Genomic DNA, 25,227 nt, shown 5'->3' on the forward strand with positions numbered 1-25,227 from the left:
TGTTTGCAGAGGCGGACAGAGTACACAGCTTCATTACTTGAGTAAAAGTACAGATACCCTTTGCTACATTTTACTCTTAGTACTTGAGTATCAAGAGTACAAGAGTAGCCTACATTTTCTAAATATTGCATTACTACTGCCACAGTGCTTACATTTATGTACAGAAACGTCCTACATGGAGTTATGAAAAATGTTAGTGTTAATACCTTGGAGAATGTAAAATGAATTGGAAGTAAAATCAAGTCATTTTCATCTTTTTACCATGTTGCCAGGGATGGTCAGTATTTCTAATACATGTATTTAAAATACGTATTTCAAATACAAAATGCTATTTTGTAAATTGAAACACTTGAAACGAAAACTATCATTAACTTGTTCAGAAAATTTAAATAGTCTGGCGAGGTGGGGCCACAGGTTGGCACATTCCCGGGATGGACCTGCTGCGTCTTCATCCATTGTTTCGTCCATGGTCTGAACATGGAGTTGACTTTGGCGGAAAGCTGAAGGTGATTGCTAATAGGCTGTACCAATCAGAGAGAAACAACAAATTGAGGGTTTCCGAGATTTTTATTTTTTCCTTTTTTTTTTAGAAGTAGTAACGGGTACTCACAGTTATGATAGGAATGTAGTGGAGTAAAGAGTACAATATTTGCCTCTCAAATGTACTTGAAGTCATGAGTACTCCCCAAAAATGATACTCGAGTAAAGTACAGATCCCTCAAAATTGTACTCAAGTACTGTACTCAAGTAAATGTACTCCATTACTGTCCGGCTCTGTATGTTTGCTATGAGGGAGTATAATGATATAATTGTCTGTCACAGGCTGGCAAGAGCAGTCACATGGCTGCAGAACAGGTTTGCAAAGACAAGTTGCTGCCCTGCATTGGTGTTCTTTCTAGTTTGGCAAGTCAGAACAGTGAAGGAGTTGAGTTTCACCTGCATTTGATTGTTTCCTTGTTTTCAGAAATGACTATCAATGTTCAACTCATGTGGTACATCCATTTGATAAAAGGTAAAAATAGCATAGTTGTCAACTATGTCAAAGACAGGTTTATAGTTAATATACCGTCTAGCAGACCCGAGGGTGTGTATTATTAACATTCAAAGCTATTGACTGAGTAACAAAGTACGTAAAAGTACATGCCCATATCATCACAAATATATTTGTGATTCATAGCATAGCCACTTAAGATTGGATGTCATCATACTGTGTTCATTTGGGTGTGTCTTGTCAACAAGGACATGCCATTGACATTACTGTTGTGTAACTGAGCACAAAAGCAAACTAAACAATGGTCCATTCTTGTATAGTTTTAGTTCAACATATTTATTTTATCTACAACACACTCAATGGTCACAGAGGAGCCACCTGGCGTGCATGGCACAGGTTTTGGTTTGGTGGAGGAAACTGCTCACCTGAAAAAGGAGGACAGGTAAAACTGGCCTTGTCTTTCTCTACTCCACCACCCCCCCTCCCCCCACACGCACACACACACACACAAACACCCCCCCCCCCCCTTTCTGTGTAATTGTATCTGCACTAATTTTGTTCCTAGATACACAGTCTAAACATACACCAGCTCCATTGTTTGACTCACGTTTGTGACCCTCTAATATAAATATAATGGCCTCTGTATTGTTGGCCTTGCCTTTGTCCAGTGGCCTGATATGATGCTGGGTGTTTGACTCACGTTTGTGACTCTCTAATGTAAATATAATGGCCTCTGTATTGTTGGCCTTGCCTTTGTCCAGTGGCCTGATATGATGCTGGGTCAGACCTTCAGAGGTGGCTCGAGTGATTTTTGTAGAGCGGGGGAGTATCCATGGAAACAGAACAGCTCAGCCACAGAGGAAAGGAAAAGGACAAACAGAGGTTAAGCACACAAAGGCATTAAAACTGTTTTTGATCTGGCGGGTGTGTTTTTGTGTCTGTGTGTGTGTCTCTCTCTCTCTCTGTGTGTGTGTGTGTCTGTCTGTCTGTCTGTGTGTGTTGGTCTATGTGTGTGAGGGGAGGATAGCATTTCTGCACCCAGAGCCTTGCTGACAGTGTAAACATTAGGTCATGACCAAAAATAGAGAATAAGGACACTTTCAAATATTTCAGACGTCACTGCAAATCCAGCATCATAGTGAATTAATGAAATAAAAATTAAATGTAACTAAGTGAGCACTTGATTGCAATCTCATGATGACATGTAGCGTTTCCCAAACAACATGTAGGAGGAGCTGTCAGAGAATAGTGATCAGTCGCTTGGAGAAGACTTGACAGTGCTGTCGTCATAACAGTATGCAGATAAGCAGCATTCCTCACTTTAAACACACACAAACAGACAGAAAGAGTGTGTGTGTGTGTGTGTGTGTGTGTGTGTGTGTGTGTGTGTGTGTGTGTGTGTGTGTGTGTGTGTGTGTGAGTGTGTGAGTGTGTGAGTGAGAGAGAGAGAGAGAGAGAGAGAGAGAGAGAGAGAGAGAGAGAGAGAGAGAGAGAGAGAGAGAGAGAGAGAGAGAGAGAGAGAGATGAGGGCATGGGAAAAATGTTCTCACTCACACACATTGCTATCATTTTTCATTACAGTAAGCAGTAGATAGCCTCATTATAATGTGATTGTAAGTGTCTTTATCTTATGGAATGGGCTGAATATGTGAACATCTGAAAAAGTTACCATATGACTCCTGGCCTCTCCAGTCCACACTATACAACAGACAGACTTGCGCATGGGTTCCAATGAAGCCATATCAGGACAATCAGAATATTTATGTAAAATGTTTGCATCACTTAAGGGAAGAGGAGAAACAGACTTCTCCGCATAGTCTGTCTGCCTCTTCACCACCTCCAATGTCTTGAACTGTCTGTCCACTAGTCACTTTACATTTGTCTTCTGCCTCACTGTTTGCGTGCTGTATTAGCACATATGCACAACCCCTCCCTCCATGCCACATACCTTTCTTAATATAGTTATTTATACATAGATATATAGACTTTATTCTTGCACTGTTGCACTGTTTGACTTACTCATTTGCACCATCACACAGAGCACCTTACCTTACCTTATGCACTGAGAACCACAGGCTCAGTCCCTGCTTCAGTCATTGCAAGCGCACCTGATTGATTATTCACCCTCTACTGTTTTTTAGAATTGATTTTGATTAAGTTTTATTTAGTATAATTTGTATTTTGTATATTTAGTATATTCTTTATCTTCTACAGTCCTTATTGCTTAGTTGTGTTTTTTATATTATATACTTTTAATTACTGTTTCTGTTGTTATTGAATGTGTGTGTGTGTGTGTGTTGTCTGTATGCTACTGTGACCTTGAATTTCCCCTATAGGGATCAATAAAGTATATCTATCTATCTATCTATCTATCTATCTATCTATCTATCTAAATATTCTGCAGAAAGTCTCCATAAATCCAGCTAGATGATGCAGAATCACGTGGCTCCAAGTGGGAACCAGTTTATCAACTGATGGAAAGTTACATAAAGCCTCTCACTATTTTTAGCCTTATAAAAGGCAGATGCACTGCTGGTTTTCTCACAGTGGACTGGAGAGCACACTGCAGTCAGCTGGGAATAGGACAGAACAGCCCTGCCAGCTCTGAGGTCCCTGAGGAGAAATGCTACATCACAATGGTCATTTAGATCTTATTTATGATTTATATATTTATTAACATCTCCATGTGCTTGGCCTGGAGGACTATTTTGTTTCTGTCAGCAGAAAAAAAAACCCCATACAGGCCTAGTTTGCCAGCTAGGCAAGTAAGAAAGTAGAAAATAGCCCGGACGCAAGTCGTGAGACGGCACACTGTGTTCTGTTCCTTCCTTCCTAAACAAGAGAGAACGGAGGTGGTTAAACTTGAACATAACCTTCCCCTCAGTTCACCACCTCCAGGTAAGAGGGTCACATCAGCCTCTGGCCATGCCTAGAGCCCTGGAACACTGTTTATTGAACACTTCCTGTAAGTGCTGGGTGTGGACTTTTGGCACTCACTGCATCACAGGTGATAACCACCGAGAAGGAGCAGGTCTATCACTGGGAGGTGAAATTGAGACAGTACTGCATTGTTCAGAAGAGCCTTTTGCCAACAATAGACTTAATCTCCACGATAAAGGCAAGCATTCTAAAGGCAGGGCTCTACAGAGAGTTTTTAGATACTGGAAAGCCAGACTTGGAAAGCTTTCAAACGGTCTTACTGGAACATAATGTCACTGTATTGTTGGAGTGTAATATTAGCTGTATCATGGCCTACGCATAAGAATATTGCATGCTGTGTTTACAGTGGAATCATCCCTGCTGTACTGTCAAGGGTCTCTTTGATGTGTGCTGCCATCATGTGGCTTTAATGATAAACTGCAGCAATAAGCTGTCCAACATCACAGCCAATTTAGAGAGAAAAAAGACAGGGAGAAGGATGTGCAACTGAAAGCATGCTTCCATAAGAAGATATAATGTATAATATTCTTTTTTTAATTGTCTTGACAATTTTGCACAGATTATGTCTGAAAAGTGTGACATAACGATTATGTTATTCATCGGATTTGAAAGCAAGACCTCTATGCTGAGTTTGTGTCCAAGGTAACCAGTTTGCGTTCGAGGGACTACAGGAGCTAGATTAGCATCATCAGTGACACTAACAGTTTAATGCCTCCCACTGACGTTCCTTGTCCTCACGGACTACACATCAAACATGATATCCATAGAAACCCCCAAATTCACCTGCTGTGGTATGGACCTGGTGCTGGGGCACAGGGGTCTGGACTAAACCAACTCAACAGTAGTAGGGGGAGGATAACCACTTGTTCTCCCGGCCAGTTTGGCTAGCTTGTGCTGATGACAGGCGAGTCATGGGTGAAAGAGATCAGATTGCAGTGTGTCCTTTGTTGCCTGTGTGTAAGGTGATCGGCCCACAGCACTCGCAATACTCCCAACAGGGATGGAAGAGCCGCTCTCCCATTTCACCCTTTCAGACAGCCAGGGCGACCACACACACACACACACACACACACACACACACACACACAGAACAAAGTATGTGTATCTGTCTGTGTGTTTGTGCACACATGTGTTTATATGTGTGTGTGTGTGTGTGTGTGTGAGAGTGAGTTCTGTTCTCCATTGTCCCTTTCTCAGCAGCCTCCATCCTTATCATTCAGTTCTTACATAAGTGTTTTCTGTTGCGCGATAAGTCTACATCCTTTGTAAACACTGCATGTGCTGCTTCTCACACTCAGTACTTTCTATCACGAGACGAGAGTCCACACGTGTTGTGTAAAGTGTGTGTGCTGGATGCAGGGACGCAAGGGAGCGAGCAGGTCTTAAATATTAAAGAGGCCCTGGAAAGTGAGGCACAGCGTTGGCTCACTGTTTGCCCTTCACTTGAAAGGAGTTGTGGTAACAGAGTAGGCAAACAAAGGCTAGACCTGTACTACAGGACATATCAGGGACAGCCCTCTCAATATATGTGTGTGCGTATGTGTGTTTGTGTGTGTCTCTGTCTGTGTCTGTGTGTGAATGTCTGTGCGCGTATGTGCTTAGCTACCCTGCATTCTACACACACAGACACACACACACACACACACACACACATACACCTACACACACACACACCTACACACACACAGACAGACACGCACACACACCCACACACACACCTGTTTGACTGTAACGTGGAAACAAACAGGAGCCTCCCAGGACCAGAGCGAGTGTGGTTTGAGATGAAGTCCGCGGTGGGAAAATCTCACAGAGACCAACGCAGGGACAGCAGCTTGCCATAGCTTGGGAGAGCCAAACAGGTGAGTCCACAAGATCTATACCACCTATGTTAGACATGTCAATTTATATGCCAGTTTCGTTCAATGATGTGATTTTGGCTACCCAACTGACACACTGTTGAATCACTTTAAAAATATTGATACATTGCAGTTGTCTTTTGCGATGTCTGTCTTACTAAGGTGGTCCTCTTGGCCTCAGAAAGCCTTTATGTGGAGTAGTGTCATGGTCTTGGATAACAAATTGTGCATTGTTTCAGTATATAATGATCTTGTATTAGGTTACTTGACCAGTTTCCATTTTGTTTAGTCATGTTTCTCATGCATTTGATCCTGTATAGTTCCTCTATGTAAATTATTCATGTTTCGGGCTTATTGACCTAAACTGTCACTGGTTCAGTTAAAGGAATTATCCAGAGTAAAATGCACTTTAGATCAATTTACGGATGATTGGGAGTACATACGTTGAGTTGACATCCAAATCATGTTATTCGGATGTGTTTTGAGAAAGTTCGATGTTACCGTTTTTAGTCAAAACTCGTTAGCCTGAAAGTGAGGCGGGCATGTCATTTCGCCGCTACAAAACGCTATTTTTATACCTCTTCTACAGTTCCAAATAACATTACACTTACGTGGTAGTGAGTAGAGGGTCCCTAAAGCCAAACCGAAGTATCCCGAGGTCTTTATGTGGTCGGATAGAGAGTCCAGAATGAATTTCATCAAGCCAGTACCTTTCCGGAAATGTTGCCATCTTTGCTGCCAGCTTCAGGGGGAAGTCCGTAGGAGTCGATTGCTGAGTGTGGAGTAACACCCTCTGGAAATTCACAATTTCGTCGCCGTTTTTTTTTTTTTTTTTTTTTTTTAAACATAGTCCAGTCCATACAACTTCATTTCAATTTCTAAAGAAATACTGGACTATGTTTTAAAAAAAAAAAAAAAAAAAAAACAGCAACGAAATTGTGAATTTCCAGAGCGCGTTACTCTCTCTCTACTCTCTCTACACTCAGCAATCGACTCCTACGGACTTTCCCCTGAAGAGGACATCGAACTTTTTCAAAACACATCCGAATTGACTTGGATGTCAACACAACGTATGTACTCCCAATCATCCGTAAATTGATCTAAAGTGCATTTTACTCTGGATAATTCCTTTAAGAAATAATGAGGTTGCTGACAATCTCTAAATTCCCCCAAAAATGAAATAATATTGGCTTATATCAACTGTCCCTTTGCTGAAAATTTGACTGACTGGGATGTAGCCTACAGTTCATATACATGGATTTCTATGCAACGTCACGAAAACATGCGTGCGCAACCAAGAGGCAGAAAGCACCATAGAACAGCATAGAGCAATGCAAAAGAGCAAAAGAATAAAATGAGTTTTTGTGCTGAAAACTGCACCAATTCGAAATCACGATGGTTAGAGAATGTTAAATATGTTCAATATCCCTATGCATGTCTTCGCCAAAAATGACAAAATACGATGTTATATTAATAATGCAAATGAACGGCAAACTTTGAAATATAGTCTGAAATGAGATGTTATTATCATTGAGACAACAGGGGTATACAAAAAAATCCGATTGTAGCTTACAGCAGACAACTATTTAGGTTAAGTTTATAACGTTGTGGACGGCCACCAAGCGTCTTCTGCCCCACGGCTGCGCGCGCATCTAGTTTTGTTGGTAAACGGGAAACCCATGTATAAACAGATCTATCTGTCTATCTGCAATTGAAAATGTTTCTTTAGAAGGTTGAGATGACATGCTGCTACAATTTCTTTTCAAATTAATCTACATTAATTAACATTAATCTAAACAATTTCACAAACAACAATCTCTACTTTCTGAATGCATATTTCCACGTACCACTTGATTGCAAGGGCCATGTAAAATCCTCACATTAATTTGTAATGGAACAAACATAAATATATCTATCATTTCCACTGGTTGAGTTCAGACCAGTCAAATGCCGTCTTGTGGTCCAGACAGGACATCACCAAATAGCAATGGCTAGATTTTTTTATCAGTAATAGCTGTGCTGTTGTTGGTGTATGCAAGACAAATCTGTTGGCTGTCTGCTTAAATCTTTTTGGCAAAATACTCCTTACTTTCTCTTGACGCTTCTCCACTTTGTGAGTGTTTTCACAATTTGACTGATCCTCAACGCCCACCAGTCTGCTCCTGTCTGCTATAACATAACCGTAGTCACAATTCAAATCCACAAATGTAAAGTATTGTAAGAGGTCCTAGCATCATTGCATTCATAATTAAACACATTCTAGGCAAAGCAAGGCAAGTTTATTTATTTCAAACACAGAATTGGTTAATAATAGTAATTATGGTCAGAAGAGAGAACATAAACAGAATGATTGAAACCAAAATAAACCATGGGAGAGGTGCATAATTACGACCAAGTGCAAATTAAGACTTCTGATGTAATTAGAACAAGAGCATGCACACAATGTTACGGTATTAAACGGCATGTTTCCTTTTCCTTTTCAAACCTATAACCACAAAAAAGCAGTCCTCAATAGATGACCATTATATCACCCTACAGCAATTATAGAAATATGGTGTTATTATTGGTGTTTTTTGGTTGTGCTATAAAAGGACAGCTATAGCCTATAACATATTTGTCATATAGAATGTAAAAGACTTAAACCATACATTGCATTTACTTTCAGGTACACTCCTCCCTTTCTAATGAAAGGATCAACACACACACACACACATCTTTCCTACTTGCAAAGTAAATACCTGTTGTTCACAGAATGTGTAATGAAAACACTAATAATTACAGAAGCAGAAAGATAGATTATTTGTTGAGTACAAATTAAACTCGAAGCAACATGTTTTTACGTTTATGATGTTTTAACATTAAAAATATTTATGAAGAGGAAAACAATACATTTCAATTAAATAATAGAAAAGATGGCAAAAAACTAAATTATGAATGCCATTTTTCTTCTTTGATTGTGGATCTTTTTCGACTTTCATCCTCATCCCACCAATGGTCAAAGTAAGTTTCATGCACAGGAGCTTGACACATACAGTACATCGAGACAAAAATAGATTATGTGTTGAGTTGAGTTTGCTCTTAGACAAACCACCAGCCCAAATCTTCAGTTAGAGGTGTAATTCTCATTCTTAGGCGGTGTGAGTAATAGGTTTGACCAGAATGCGTGTCCACTGCCAAGAACTATTACACTTCTGGAGGAGCAGAACTCAACCTCTCCATGTTCACCTCAGTGGTGTGCCCAGGCCCTTCGAACCCTTCTGAGAAGGAGTGACACATAAATACACATATCAATATTATATCCAAAAAATGAGAAACAGAGTAAGCTATTATTCTATCTTGTTTGTATCATTGTACCAAGTGTACCATTTGTATGTGAAGATATGTGAGCAAATCTTACCCAGTCGCTGGCCTATCTTTTTTATTCCCCAGATACTCAGAGGAACACATGTCAAAAATAGACCAACTACAACAGCCATACGCACTATTACTGAAGGGGAAAACCCTAGGTTTTCATATTCCTCTGGTTTTGTCATTGTGGTGGCTGCATGAAAGAAGAATTGAACACAGGCCATCTTATTTCCTAAACATGTGAGGGACATACATTGAGGGGCTATATTTTTGTAGGCCTAGCTGTGGGTATGATGGTGAATTAGAGTGAACATTAACATGAGGTTTTAAAAATAATGTTGCAGGGTTTTAGTCCTCACTGGAAGACCAAAAGACTTGAATTTGTAAGATGAAATTGCTTAAATCAACAAAAGAGTACACTAACATGAAAGCAAATCATGAACCTTTTCCTGCTGCTGAACTTATTCAACTACTGTATCTAACTAATATAACTATATCATATACAGACATAATCATTTTGGACTTACCATTAGCTTTTGAATTCACTGTTAATTGTGTTCCAGCTCCAGAAAACACATGGAGGACGGGAATGTCTTGGTACACTTTGCAGACAAATAAACCTGAATCATCTCTAGATACGTTAAGGATGACCAGGGCATTTGAATTGAGATCTGTATCCTCTTCATATCCTCCATAATTTTTTCTCCATTTTTTAACCAGTTTATGGTGTATAATCTCTTCCAAGAGCATTGAATTTGCGCACTCCCTGGGTAAGATTTAAATTGGATGGTGCTTGCAAAACTGTGCCTGAAAGAAAATACACTACAACGAAGATAGATGTTCATTACTAAATTGCACATTTATATACATAATACGCATATAATCAGTATAGACCCGGTTAATATTGACTTACTTTGCGCAAACAGAAAAGACAGGAACAGGCGCGCAGCACTGGTGGACATGCAGGGGCTTCATGGTTGGGAACTGAGACTGGCATATAGTGCTCACACTGTACACTACACTGGTAAATAGTCTCATTTCCTCTTTCCTGTAACCAACAACAGATTTCTGAAGTCACCACAATGTTATTACCACTATATTTCTCCACCTCAGCACATATTTTCCGGTGCTTGGTGTTTTAAGACCCCAACATTGTCTTCCAGGCAGCACTGCATGGAAGGCAGGGTTAGGGTTAGGTGCCTTGAAATGCTTGATGGTGTTTTATGCCCCCAACGTCGTCTTCCAGGCAGCACTGCTACCGTCGACTTAAAGGCACCTTATCCTAAATCTAACCCTAACCTTAACCCATGCCTAACCATAGTGCCTTCCAGGCAGCGCTGCCTTAAAGACCATGTTGGGGGCAAAAAACACCAAGAAACCCTTGGAACACAATCGAGCATATTTTCCCTATATGTCTCAGTGGATGTAAGGAGTTGTCACAGGTCATCTATTGAATTACCTAGCAGCATGTGACATATCTTTATGATAGAATGGCTTGGAAAAAAATATGTTTTACAAAACATTTTTTCAGTATTCCTCTTCATCGCTACCATCTTCCTGATATATTTCAGACCACAATTAAACCATTTAAAAACATATCAGTAAGTTATCATCAAGAGATTAACACAATGGCTAAAACACATTTTTTGAAACCTTCCACCCTTTTTTCAATACTGTAAACACAAACCCCAAATCTCAAACTGCATTCCCAAAACCTCTGACAACCTCTGCAAAACTGAACAATCGCCTCAAAACAGTTACCTGTGCTGAAAACCAAACACTGTCTTCAGATCATTCACAAAGCAGGCAAAATGTAAACACTACTAAGCAGTCATAACACATTACATCAAAAAAAGCTCATATAGCTCCAGGAGCCGTTTAATTGTTTACGATACAACAAATGCATTATGCATTTAAGAAAAACAAAACAAAACAAAAAAATATGTTGGATGGATTTAACATACTGTAAATCCAGTAAAAATATATATAAATAAATTCAAAGAATGGGGGTTTGTGTTTACAGTTTTGAGAAAAGGATGGAGAGTTTCAAAAAATGGGGAAAAACTGAATAGCGGAAAGGACAGGCATTTCAGTACTGTAAATGGGAAGTACATTGCAGTCTACAGCCTACTGATAGTTTCTGTCCATTGTTGATATGAACTTGCACTGTTCAGCAACCTGTTTACACTATAGCTTATATTGGTTGTCACATCATTTGAAACAAGTGTAATCAATTTTGAATCATTGTGCTTAACATAGGGCATTTGTGCTTTGTTTGTGCTTTTTGCCACTTCTGGTTACCATTATGCATTACACATGCATCGCAATACAAAATGTGTTTTATTGCATGAGAATGTGTTTAGAGTTTTGCAAAAAGAGACTGAGATCTGCAAATTTATATATATTTTTATATCAGTTTTATATGTGAAAACTGTTTATGGTTTTGCGATCGATTCAGGAAATGTGTTCAGGCAACTGAAAATTTGGTTCAGAGAATGGAGTTTAGTGTTTTAGCAATTGTGAAAAACTGTAATGACCTTGAGTCAGTATCTGATGCATGATACTCCCCATAAATCTCTGTTTCTCGAAGTCACCAAGTACTGTTGTTACAGGGAGAAAAAAACAAAGTAGAGTACAGTAGAGAACCTGATGAAGATCTAAGGGGGGGGGGGGGGGGGGGGGGGGGGGGGAGTGAGACAACACTAAAACAGGAGAGCAAATTGTACAGACTTTTCTTGGGAAAGTTTTTCCTGAGGGAACACAGGGCTTTATTTGGATTGGACTGGATTGATGAGGGAAGGGGTCCTCTCATGTCTATACAACAAATGTACAACATCCAAAAGCTAAACCGTTTCTTGAAATGACTACAGGGCGAGATGTCTGAGGAAGACGCACCAGTCCCGGAGGCTCCAGTAGAGGGCGATGTGGAGCCCGCAGTCGTGACTCCTTCCAGAGACAGCCGCAAGTTGGACTGCATTATCTGCTACAGCGCCTACAACCTGACCGACCGGCTGCCCCGCAAGCTGTACTGTGGGCACACTTTCTGCCAAGCGTGCCTGCGACGCCTGGACACCATCATCAATGAACAGGTGGCCGTCAATGGATACACACCTACACACACACATAGTGCTTTTTTTTTTTAAGTTTGTGTGTAATCATTAATAGCAATTTTCCTCTTAACAGCCGAGTTTAGAAGTGTAATTCTTTGGAAAGTTATATTTATTATACCAGACTCAATGTTTTAAAAAAACATTGTTATCTAGGGATTTAACTTTTGTGTAAATATCCATCATGTGAGTGTTTGCCTTTAATCATGGGCTGTCTGTGTAGGGAGAGGGCCCCATCCATCTTTATAGACACCAGCAGAGTTGTGCTTTGATATCTTGGGACATGGACGGTAGAGGCTTTATCTTGGCAGTCCTCAAACTTTTAAACAATTTAGGCCTGTTGACCCAGAACCCTTAAGAACATACTTTGGATTTTCTGTCTGACCACGAAGCTTAGTCGTCCATCAGTTGTATCAGAAAAAAATTGCATATATCCATCTGCATCTGTTCAGAGCTGTTTATCTCTGATTTATTGAACTTTATCTTAAGTGACACAGGCTAGTCAATAACAAAGTGGCTGTGGAATTAAATACCATCTGAACAATAAGCCTACCAGACAGACCTGACCAAATTTATGCAGAGACTTACATCACACATTCAGTAATGAGTCACACATGATCTTAACACCTTATACCACAAATACAGGGAAGGTGCAGCTTTATCTGTGTGTTCTCTTCTATGGGAATCAAACCCATGACAGCCTTGATGTTGATGGAATTAGCTGTTGATACATTTACACACGACTGACCTTTCCCCTGTCTGCTGTCTCCTTTGTCTGCCTCAGATGTGGATCCCCTGCCCCCAGTGCAGGCAGAACACCCCTCTGCCTCGAGGGGGCGCCAGCGGGCTCGACCTGGACCTGGCCGCCTTCCTGGGCGTGAAGGCTGAAGTGGATGGTGCGAGGGGCGGAGGCGTAGGGGCCTGGCACGGCGGGCCCGGCGGCCTTGGCAACCACCTGGAGCCCAAGCCATCCTTTAGCAAGCAGCCATCGCCACCCATCGTGGAGCAGCCGCCGTCGGCCTGGGTGCAGGGGGCGCTGGCCGAGCCGCGCTTCCAGCGGAGCCCGTGTTGCCGCCACTGCGTGCTCTGCTGCTGGTGCTGCTGAATGCGCACGCCGCCAAAAGAAAAGGGACGAGCACCTGGCTCAGTGGAGACTGCAGGCTGCATGTGTGAAGGCGCCACACAGGAACTGACAGTTCCTAGGGAGGACCTAAGAAAAGCAACTAAAGCCAGGCTGACACCACAAAAGTTGATCCTGATTTTGAAATTGGGTTGCATCACATGCATAAGGAGAATCTCCTGATGTTCTTATCTCTAATTTGAAAATTTGAAATACTACTACAAGACTCAAAAACAATGGGGCTTGTGACCTTAGTGAAGAACCCTCCCATTTTCTCAGGCATCCGGGTGGGTCTTTGCCACTGCCACCAGAAAAGTTTCTGCATTGCTGAATTTGAGCCACTGTCTGTCATTACATAGCTCTGTAACACACCTATGAGTCTACTGTTTAGTTTAATAAATATGTTTGAGAAAGTTAATCCAACTACAGACCACAGATTAAGTATTTCACTGGTCCATCAAGTGTGCAGAACACGGGTCCCCCTTGGACTGGGACTTCCCAGTACAGCCCTGCATGTGTTGGTAGTCATCCTCAGGACAGTGCAGTTCCTGCATGTCAAGCAGGATTGAGGACAAAGATGTCTGTGAACTTGAAACTTCCATGCGCATGAGTGTGAACTTTGATGAACTTCATAATTATCAGCTGATGGACTTTCATGGTGTTTAGACTTTCTCCTGCCTGCTCTAGGTGTGTTGTACTGACATGGACGACATTCAAAGTTAATACTGTCTCTGCTTCCTACAAGTCTGGGACACTACCATCCTCTCAGGACTGCTGCTAAGCAAAGGTCCTCGCAAAGGACATGTGATCCTGCAAGGCGAAACCAGTCGTCTTGCGCACAGTGCTATTTTGAGAAAATCCACGATAAACAAACGTACGGGTTAAAATGTCGAATTTCACGTTTTTCGCATAATTCGACAGTATACAGTCTACACTTTCATATTGTGAACAAATTTCACTGATAAACATACGTTTTGATTGTTAAACCCTGTTAAAACAAACGTTTTGATTGTTAGGTGAAGATTAAACACATTAGCAGTCATTCCATTTGTCCACGCTGCTATACGGTTTTACGGTAGAGCTAAAATGTACTCATAAGGCTACTCGTTATTCAATGTGTAAGCTCTCTGTCGTTCTTGGCAGATGTAACCAAATATGAATGTAAAAGACTTGCCTTTCAGGGCACGAACGGTCAAAAGCACGAACTTTTACAAATATCCTGACATCCAGGAAAAGTATTCCATTGACGTAGCACATTTTAAAAGTGGGCCTGTAGCCTACACAATCTGTGTACACAGAACTTCTTCTCCCCTTACTTCCCCCGAAATACATTAATTATATTCTATAGTGACACCTTATGACCGTCCCAGGTATTAACTAGGGGGCAGAAAAAGACACTCACTCGGTTGATAAAACTGGACATAGTCAGTCATCCGCTTCAGTCACGTTACTGTAAGGCCAGTAATAGCTGTGTCCTCACACCATCACACGTGTAGGGTTGGGTATCATTTGGGTTTTATCCGATACCGGTGCTAAATCAATACTTTTAAAACGGTGCCGTTGCCGAAACGGTGCCTGAACCGGTACTTTGTTTTTAAAATGTTTTAAATTAAAATGGTCTAAAGCATGAATTGCTTTTTTTTTATTGATAAGACAAATTTGAACATGAAATTGAACTGTTATATTCAATTTACTATCAATATCTCATTGCTCCTATGAATAATACATTTAAATGTTAAAACAGCTTGCCATGCATGCACACACAATGGTGAGCTCTGCTTTCAAGTTTACCCAGTGTAGGCGGTTTGCCATAATGTATGTTAAAACCACTTGCCATAAAACTGCCAGGTCATGGACAATGGCATTTGCAAGCAAGCTAATCTAACAGAGACTCTATTTTCCAGTTAATTCTTGTCTTAACCCATAACACGCAGTAGTTTTGAACATGTTTGAACCGGTTACTTACTTTACAACTTAATTTTGTAAATTTTACCAAAACGACTGGTTTCGCCTTGCAGGGTCACATATGTCCTCACAAAGGAGATATGTCCTCACAAAGCCAGTAATAGAGATATGTGTATTTTTACCTCTTCTGTTTACATCTCAGTGGAGAGAAGGTCTAAGAGGACAAGCGTGAGGACTTGTATCTCTTTAATCTAGAGGACTCCATCTATCAAGAATTCAGGTTGTCTAAATCTCCTGTTGTCTCAGCTGAAAGCAGTACTATCATAGTTTGTATTTCTATTTCTTTCACTCACCAATTAATGCTGAAATAATGACAAAGACTTCTGACATTGTTTTTCTTTTTTTTTTTAATAAAAACTGAAAGAATTGAAAAATGAGGCATCTGACATGCTTCTCACTAAAATTATCATCAGGTCTTGCATGTCCTTTTTTGTCTTTATAAAAATGTACAAATGTGAGGCAACAAACAATAGTCCACTCAAATTCTCCATACATTCCATTTTCATTAATAAAACCCACAAACATCAGTTTTTTACAGTGTGGTTTGCCAGAAGGGTTGTCAGCAAGATCTGGTTGTCAGCAAGATTATGTTTGAATCGATGAGGCGATCACAAAAAAACATTTCTGAATTGTAAAATTAGACCACGCGGATAAAATCTGCGTGGTCTAATTTCACAGTTCAGGAATGTTTTCTGGTCAGCTCATAACATATCCGGATTGTTACCATGGAATCTTACAGGCAAATAGTCCAACAAGATGGTAATAAAGACTTTTTTGGGGGGTCACTTTCCCACACACACACACACAGACACACACACACTTTCCTAAGTGCACACACACATACATACATACATACATACATAGTCCCTCGAACTCTTTGTTACTCCGACATCCAGAGTTTGAAGGTGCGGTCATAGGAACAGGTTGCTATGAACTGGCCGTCTGGAGACAGATCCACACCCATCACCTTGCCCTCGTGACCTGCCAACGTCTTTAGCGGAGACCAGCCAGGGTGGGTCCACACCTTCGCCATGTTGTCGTATGCACCAGTCAACAGGTAGTGACCGTCAGTGGCTGAGAGACGAAGAGGGAAAAGAGTTTAATAATGTTCCAACTGAATAGGGTATAAATTCACTACGGCAGTCAAAGTATTGGCACTCCAAACTTAGTGTGAGTGAAATATTCAACTCACTAGTTCTATTCAAAACATCTCAGTTTCAATGCTCTTAACCAGGGTTCGACATTAATGGTTGCCCGGTTGCCCTTGGCTACCAAATTGTTACAAGTAGCAACCAGATATGGTTGGCTTTGACAACCAAAGCCTCAACGTTGTGCCCTGCTCTTATGATATAAATATAAATAATTCCGTGGAAATGCATGTATTCCAGTTGCTGCTACTGGAAGCAACTGGAATTTATGCATTTCCACAGAATTATTTTTGGAATCTGATCCCTCATCATACCTGTTCATTCGTACTCGTCGCTCGACTTATCATGACTAAATTCAAGATGGCGGTGAACGGTAAACTTCCTGAAGGTACTGTCTGTATAAATCGTCTTGTAAATAAACTACCAGGGCTTTTTCAAAGTTCTCAATGTCTCGTTTTAAATGTCAGGGCCCTCGGAAGTGTGGAGCTACTTTGAGGCTCGTAATTTATTTGCATGGCTAGTCCGATGCCCGAGGCACCCCCATTGAAAACCTGTTGGTAGCATCGGCTAACTAGTGCCAGATTTCGAAGTGCAGGGGACAAACCGAGATGAGCTATGAGACAATGAGACTGAACTTCTCCTTTAACTTCCCAGTCCATACATTTACTACAAGTTCTGTGAATGAGTGGATGCAACTCTTGCAGGTCTTAAATCATTCTTCAAAACTCAGTGCTGTTGTAAAAAAGTATTAATCGCCTGTCTGATCGAGAGGAAGAAAAGGAGGAGACTCACGCTGGAATTTGACTGAAGACAGGAGGTTCTGATGGGCAGGGATGGTGTAGATACACTTCCTGTGACGCAAGTCCCACACCTTGCAGGTGTTATCCCCACTTCCTGTTGCAACGTTAAAGCTGCAGAGGGGAAAAAGCATTTCAGCAGCTGCAGCAGCATACCCATCTTAAAATGGTCCTGCCGATTTCATTCAAAGGTTCCTTACAAAGTAAAGATGACTGATGAGGCTTACATTTTAAAGTCAACAGCTTTGCCTTCAATGTCCTGTTGTGTCAACTCACCCATTGGGAGAAAAGTTGATACTGTAGATCTCCTTCAGATGACCCTCCAGGAACATGACGCAGCGACCAGTCCGCAGGTCCCAAATACGACCAAACGCGTCTAAACCACTGGAGAGAGAGAGAGAGAGAGAGAGAGAGAGAGAGAGAGAGAGAGAGAGAGAGAGAGAGAGAGAGAGAGAGAGAGAGAGAGAGATATAAATGTTCAACTTAAAAGTGCTTTAAGTTTGGTCTTGGTTTGAGAGCACAACAATATGCAGTATGCATGCACACAACATTGAGGTCAAGGGTCACATACATGAGTTGAATCATGTGAATGGTTCTTTGTTCAACAGAGTCTGCGGTTACAATAACCATGACTTGCTTAAATGAAATTACAGAGCCATTCAGTCATTAGTGCGTCAAGGAGGGGCGGAATATGTCTAGAGCCGGTCAAGTTGTCCTGACTCAGACACACTGACGACTTGTCCTGTAAAGACTTGAAGGGGAGATGAATACTGCCTTTTAATCAGGCAATTTGTCACATGAAGAATTTACAATAATTGCAGGAAGAATCAATTAAAACACAGTTGAAACATTAGTTGTAAGCAATACAATCCTATGGATCCAGTCTAATGTTTTGACATTTCCAGTCAAGCATAATTTGGTTTCTTTTTTTAAAGTATATATTTTGGGGCTTTTTTGCCTTTATTTGGACATGACAGGAAGTGAGAGAGAGTGAAGGGGTGGGAATCGGGAAATGACCGCAGGTCAGATTCGAACCTGGGTCCCCGCATGGTACAGGTGCTGTAGCCTGCTGCGCCACAGCACCCTCAGTCAACCATAATATTAACAACCATTAACATCGTAGATAGTACTCAACTCTGGACTGTTCTAAGTCTATATGTAGGAAAGACCCTAATCCAGTTCTGTTATCTAATGACAAAGAGAAACAGTTAATCTCATATGAATTTATAATAACTGAGATTGATAGGGGTCTTATCAGTTTAGAGTGCTAAGAGCTGAGCCACAGAGTAGAGTATATGAGGTGCATCAGAGGCCAATCTAAGGGCCTTACCCAGTCCCTGCCAAAGAACCATCTGGGTGGAAGTGCAGGTCATGGACACCCTTGCTGTGGCCCTCCTGGTGAAGAATTTCTTCTTGTGCATCCAAGTCCCACAGCCGCCAGGAGTTATCATAACTGGGGTGGTTGAGGAAAGAAGATCGAAAGAAGATGGGTGTTGAATTAATCAGTAATTAATATGTTAGTAGTGGTTTGAATTTGACACAATTTGGCGCATTTTGTTTGTTAGAACACAACAGCAGACTGTACTCACCAGGTGGTACCCAAAAAGCGTCCGGATGGATGCCAGGCTACTCGTGCCACCCTAACGGAGTGCCCCTCTATGTCAGCAACGGGCTCGTCACTGTTGAAAGGTGATAAGGTTTAATTGATGCAGAGTATTTGTTACTTCATAAATTCACACAAGCCCTTATATAGACATTTACTGTGTCTCATTATATTCAGGCCGTTGCCAAAAAGGAAACCATTATGCATTGGATGACCATGTCTTTACATTACATTACATTAGGCTGACGCTTTTTTAGCCAAAGCGACTTACAAAATGGTAAACAGTAAACAGTCTTTGTCAGCAATTCACAGATTAAACCAAATGTAGTGCCAGCACAAGATTCTGACCTGTCCAGACTCCACAGCTTGACTGATCCATCCGCGGCACAGGAGGCCATGTTGATGTCCGACTCCTCCAGGGATAGCGTGGCCTTTGGGTGGAAACAGATTGCCCCCACATTGGTGTCATGACCTGAAAAAGGGTTGTCAGTATTTGTGATCAATCATTGCAAAGAGAACAGCTCAACACAACATATAATGAGACATCAGCCAATTAGGCAATAGAGTCTTCTGCTGATAATACAATTTAAATATTTCCATTGGATAACAAGCTTGTTTGTGAAACTGCTGTCATTGCTATCTATTGCTGTCACAATTAGATGTGCTGTAACTTTGAATACTGTAGCTACTGCTGCGGTCATTATTTAGGCTATTGATACTGAATCATGACTAGATTTTTGACAGTATTTAATAACATGTCAAGCAAGCACTTAATGGTATTGCACATCACCATACAGGATTCAGACATTAGAAATGGCAATTTCCCATGGCTCAACAAGAAGACACAAAGAGCTCATGCACTTACCCCTTAGTGTGCGGACCAAGCTGCAGTCTGGGATATTCCAGAGTTTACATAAGCCACTCCTGCAGTCACATGGAAGCAATTAATTAATACATTTGTAACAGAAAATAAATTGTGTTTACAAACAGCATGCCTTTGATCAACCTAGTAATGCATCAGGATACACTATTATTTGACAACATACATCCATTCTATTTCAAAACAAACTCTATCTAATAAATACATACCATGAGGCTGTAACGAGTAGTTTAGAGTTGGGACTGAACTGACAGTATGAAATAGGTCTGTCATCTCCAATCTGACTGCAGAAGTTATTTAGATTCTAGAGAGTGAGAAAAAAAAAAGAGACAATCACTCTACAATGTTGTTTGCGGAGAAACACACAAGATGCAGATACTGATTAAAGTGGTTGGATGGTTATACTACTTCTTACATCATATAGATTTTTAAAGCCACTTTAATCTGTTTCACTGTTCTGTGCACTTATTCTGACTGATATTAATTGGCTCTCTTTGGTGAACCCTAGGAGCTATGGCTGCATACCCTGAGATTTTTGTGGAGCTCCTGTTGCTTGACCGTGCGTGTGGACTCTGGGATTTCCTTATGAGCTCTGGCCTCTTCCAGCCGTTTCATTGCCCTGAACACACACACACACAAATCATATGACATCAGAGGAACATTTGACCAACATTTACAAAATAATCTTATTTAGACTGTTGTTGTTTAGACTCTGCAACAAACTGTAACATGTTAAAACATCATGGGATATGCACACAGGATAATTTCTACTACAGGAGTTTTTAGTTAACAGAGAGGAGTTGTCGGAGTCTGTGTTTGCTGCATCATGGTATTGTGCATTGGGTAAATCATGCCTTTAGATTCCTGTCTTATCTTGTCTCACACACCCTTTCCCTGTAAATATGTCTGAATGGGATGACGGGACGCTTACCTGGGCAGAGAGTAGTGGGCGATCCACAGTCGAGCATCTTTCAGAGTAGTAGGGCCCTCGTGATACCACGTCTGCTGACACTAAAAGACGTGTACATTTTTGGCAGGTGAGCACAATATACAGAAAAAGCCAGGTACATAATTTATGAAAGCAGGGGTCAGATGATCCAATCACCTCATCCTGGCTTCGCTTGGCTTTTTCCTCCTCCTTCTTGGACTTCTTCAGTGCATCAGGCCCCACCACAGACAGGATGTTCCTTAATCTGAATCAGATAACGAAGACTTGTAATGTAAACACTCAATGTGAAATTCAAAGTCCAGACGGCACAAGGCCTTTTTTGTTATTATCATAAAATAAATGTAAAACCCTTGTGAGGTGGTGTGACAATTAAATACTAATTTACCTCTCTCTTCTGTCTGCTGGCCCCTCCCCAAAGAGTGTGATTGGCTCGCCGAGAGCTCGTAAGCAAGCTTTGACTTCTGCATCGTCAGTGGATACAGTGATCTGTCTTGCTCTCTTACGCCTCTCAAATTCAGCCAGCACCTCTGACTGTCTCTCGCTCACACGCTCCTCCATGTCCATCACCTCACCTAGGAGACAGTGTGCTCATTTACTTCTTGAGAGATATCTGCTTTCCCAGAGTCCATGAAATTACAGGTAAATTAGTAAACAAGTACACCCAGTTATGCAATAGTTGTCATTTGTCTTCAGCACTACAATGCAATCATGCTTCATTCACAAAATTGAGATTCATTCATCAACTGACCACTAGATATGTTGATGTTGCCAGCCTCGATTCCAGCTTTGACCCCATCTTTCCCTGACCCACTGGCACCTTCCCGGCCCAACCGTTCTCGCTCCTTCTCCTCTAGACTCCCATAGAAGATGCGAGACCTCTTCACCATGGGTACGTCCTCGTCGTCCGACATCTTTATAGTTTTCTTGTCAAAGGTATAGACAGATCTGGAGCCTGTTGAACCAGGATTAAAGTTTAATTGGGTTACACTTCTGGGCAGATAGTTATTTCCCTGTGAATTTCCCTTCTGGTTGTGTGACAGAGGTGCCAGTGCTCTGCGAAACATAATTAAAGTTAACTGAAATGCTCTGAGTAACGTTATGACAACACACAGAAACACACACGACACAACCAAAAATCAGTAACGTTAGCGTTATTCCACAAACATTTAGACAAAGATACTTTATTGTCCCCACCTTCTGTTGTTAAGTTCTGTGACAGTTGTTATACTGAATAAAATTGTACTAAAATATGAAGCACTATCTTCTTTGATACAAGTTTGTATCACCAGGCAGGCAAGACGGTAAACTTCCGACCATGCATTACCCAACAGCTACCTTTAGCATTTAGACAAAAATATGATACATGGCTCCATAATAGGTTTGCAAACGATAGGAATCACATAAAACGCAGCGATGAACGTTAAATAAAACAGCTGTACAACAATATAAGTATGCCTATTCACAATTACCTTTTCAATGAAGAAGCAACGAAACAGCCGCGTTTTGCTGGTCGCACAGAATATGCGTAAGCGCTGCGCTCTTTCAAAGACGGATGATGATTTTTGCCAAAGTCAGTTCGTCAGGATTCATAGCGACATCTGGTGTATAGGAGGCCCACCTAATAGTCAGTTACACTTTAAATAATGGCAGATTAGATTAAAGTTGGAATAATTAAACATTAATAAGATGTACTGTGCGATTTGTTTTATGCCAAGCTCATTTTGAGTGTATTGTTTTTCTCACTATCGTCCTCCTTGGGTTGCGTGATAGCAGAGTGATAGTCTGCAGTAGGAAAAACACATTTCCCAGAAACCTTTACACGATTGATGATATCATATGATGGCGACTCAGAGTGTGTAGCAAGAACAAATCGTGCAGTAGTAAGTATAAAACGTTATATCCACAAACTATTTTACTAAACGTTTTAACAGCCTCTATAGTAGAATGCCGTGTTACTGTCATTCGTAAGATATGGCTAAATTGGCTTGAAGTTTGTTTGTTGCTATTATTGGTCTTGGAAAACTGGTGTTGTTGATTAACGAAGTTAGCTATAACGTTAAACGTTAGCTTGCCAGTAATGACCTAATTAAGGTACACGGTTTTATAATGGTTGTAAGTATAATAATCATGACGTTTACATGACTCGAAATGTAAGTTAAACGTAGATGTCTATGCCAAATGTAAACACGTTAGTGTAAAGTGACTTGTGTCTTTGATACTGTTGTGACATAGGAGATACGATGATTTTACTAAAATGGAAACGTAATATCAGTGATGGAGAATCAGAAGATTTCAGTAACTGTTCTTTCTAATGTTTTACGAAAATTTGTTTATTTTGCAAAGTTACCAAGGAGCTACCCAAAACCAGTTAAGGATGCTACGAAGAAAGCCAACACGTCTGGAGCTGAAATTGGATGACACAGAGGAGTTTGAGAGTGTCAAGAAGGAGCTTGAGGTAATTTCACAGCAAGCAAAGTCAAAGCATGATCAGATTCAGATGGTTTGTGAAAAAGAGTGAAAATGTTAAAATGTTCTTGACTTCTAATGTCAGCTTGAGACATAGACAAAGGCGTAGAGGCAGGTCTGGAAAGCAATAATATCATTCAGGTGTATGGTCTCAAAAGCTTCAAGTTCATATATATGTATATAAAATAACGATTGTCCTTTGCATGTATCAAACAATAAAAATGGAGAACATCTAATGAAGAGAACAGTCATGCAGTGACGCACTCAGATAGGCTACAACACAATACAACCTTCAAAGTGAAATGTTCCTACTTCAGTTAAGTTTGTTATCATAGAGCAGTGGTCCCCAAACTTTTTCTTCCGAGGGCCAGCAAACTATGCCTGGCTCTAAGAGAGGGCCAGAGACTCGGAGTATCAGTAACCATAAATAGCTTAGCAGCAACAACAGCAGTCTACCTTTGTTGAATATTCCATTACATTTAATCATAGGTTACTGCAATTTAATACCATTGTTAGCTGTGTTTATGTTGCCATCATGCCATATCAGTGTAAAATGTAGCTCAAATGAAATAATACTAATAAAAAGACTTTAGCATTCCCAAAAGTATTAGCAGGGAGTCCCATAAGTATTATATTCCAAATGTGTGAACTCTGAACTCTGTGTCTGCATACACAGCTCAAGTTGTGAACAAGCAATATCCTACAAATAATTCAAAGTTCTCAAACTATGAGAGTTTTATGAAGTGCTGGCAAAAACATCTGAAATCACCTTATGAGAACTTTGTGAACTCGATGAACATTTGAATGAGTGAATAAAAAAAATAGAAATAATTATCCCAGAAAGTCCCAGAAATGACTTAAATAGAAGTTAGTTAGTTATTAACAATGAATTGATAAACTTTTAGAATACTTTAAGCACTGATGCAGTCAGCATAGGCCTCTTACATAGGCCTACATTTCATTCAGTTTTCAATGGCAAACGCGAAACAGCGCCAAAACAACCACCAGTGGACAAAAAAAGTATTTCACGTGTATTGTTAAGACTCGCCATAGAATGAATGGGGGAAATTACGGAGGTCATAGTTTGACGATGTCGTTCTCCCGTGCGGGCCAGATGCTATATACCACGGACATGTTTTGGGGGGCCACACAAAATGAGGTGGCGGGCCGTCGTTTGGGGACCACTGTCATAGAGTATGAGAGCAGAAATCCTGCACTCGCAAAAAAAAACAAAAAAAAAAAAACATACGTGTGCAGTTTCTCCGTGTTGACTCGCTAATGTGTTTTTAATTTCCAGAGCCGTAAGAAACAGCGTGAAGAGGCAGATGTAGTTGGAGTGGCAGCATCAAGTGAGATTGGCGGTGCAGCTGGTGGCGCTGAGGGGAAGACTCGAGAGCAAATGATCCACGACCGCATAGGCTATAAACCCCATCCCAAGCCCAACACGTTACCATCCTTGTTTGGAAATCTCTCCTTTTGAGTGTTTTGTGCTTCAAGGACTTAAGATTGTAACAACAATGTTAGTAACAACAATGTTACTGTTCTACTCGTGCACAGTGGTCCCGTTCTACATCTCAAAGTGAGCATGTATGTATTCGTAAGTGCAAAATTTCTAACACAAATGTATTTTTTTATATACAATGTAAATTTTTGTTTTTTGTTATGTTGCCAAGGAACATTTACTGATTTGGATAACTACAACTCAAGAGGTTTGTTTCAAAGCAACATTTAACATTAGGATCTGTGGTAATTTGTGTGTGTGTCTGGGGAATAGTTTTTTTTAATTGAAATAAATTACTTTCAATCTAATTTTTGACTACAATACAACACCTACACCAATGATGCAGTTATGTGTAATGTATAGTGTTGGTTATTAGAGATAATTGCAAGTGCCATTGCTTTCCTAGTGATTATTGTCCCATGAAAGCCATCATTAATTTTAACTTGATGTTTAAGCATGGTTGTGTGTCCTGTAAAGGAAAGTACCGATTTAAGTGTTCTAAAGAAAACATCAGTAGGGTAAAACTAACCTCTCACAATGGTCTAATCCTAGCTCA

General features: G+C 40.7%; 3 protein-coding genes and 1 long non-coding RNA gene across 4 annotated transcripts; 2 read left to right on the forward strand and 2 right to left on the reverse strand.

Annotated features, from left to right (window-relative positions):
* Positions 1–5,075: 5,075 nt before the first annotated feature.
* On the forward strand, positions 5,076–14,237 carry rnf224 (ring finger protein 224). The gene is made up of 3 exons (XM_042059376.1): positions 5,076–5,790; positions 12,006–12,224; positions 13,027–14,237. Exons 2-3 carry the CDS (start codon positions 12,012–12,014, stop codon positions 13,345–13,347), a joined length of 534 nt encoding a protein of 177 aa, XP_041915310.1. The 5' UTR covers positions 5,076–5,790; positions 12,006–12,011; the 3' UTR covers positions 13,348–14,237.
* On the reverse strand, positions 8,096–10,109 carry LOC121680159. The gene is made up of 4 exons (XR_006021583.1): positions 10,049–10,109; positions 9,663–9,957; positions 9,185–9,328; positions 8,096–9,044 (listed from the first exon to the last, which is right to left on the reverse strand). It is a non-coding gene; the product is annotated as an uncharacterized LOC121680159 (long non-coding RNA).
* Positions 14,238–15,656: 1,419 nt separating the features above from the next.
* prpf4 (PRP4 pre-mRNA processing factor 4 homolog (yeast)) lies at positions 15,657–22,287 on the reverse strand. The gene is made up of 14 exons (XM_042060602.1): positions 22,174–22,287; positions 21,453–21,656; positions 21,090–21,276; positions 20,861–20,948; positions 20,687–20,766; positions 20,281–20,374; positions 19,965–20,059; positions 19,741–19,799; positions 19,224–19,347; positions 18,862–18,951; positions 18,603–18,725; positions 17,549–17,656; positions 17,268–17,386; positions 15,657–16,401 (listed from the first exon to the last, which is right to left on the reverse strand). Exons 2-14 carry the CDS (start codon positions 21,613–21,615, stop codon positions 16,208–16,210), a joined length of 1,524 nt encoding a protein of 507 aa, XP_041916536.1. The 5' UTR covers positions 21,616–21,656; positions 22,174–22,287; the 3' UTR covers positions 15,657–16,207.
* A 164-nt stretch (positions 22,288–22,451) lies between these two features.
* cdc26 (cell division cycle 26 homolog) lies at positions 22,452–24,979 on the forward strand. The gene is made up of 3 exons (XM_042060605.1): positions 22,452–22,584; positions 23,048–23,159; positions 24,468–24,979. The coding sequence occupies exons 2-3, from the start codon at positions 23,079–23,081 to the stop codon at positions 24,648–24,650; spliced, it is 264 nt and encodes an 87-aa protein (XP_041916539.1). The 5' UTR covers positions 22,452–22,584; positions 23,048–23,078; the 3' UTR covers positions 24,651–24,979.
* The last annotated feature ends 248 nt before the right edge of the window (positions 24,980–25,227 follow it).

This window comes from Alosa sapidissima, chromosome 13, assembly GCF_018492685.1.
Source record: "Alosa sapidissima isolate fAloSap1 chromosome 13, fAloSap1.pri, whole genome shotgun sequence".
NCBI classification, from domain to species: domain Eukaryota; kingdom Metazoa; phylum Chordata; class Actinopteri; order Clupeiformes; family Clupeidae; genus Alosa; species Alosa sapidissima.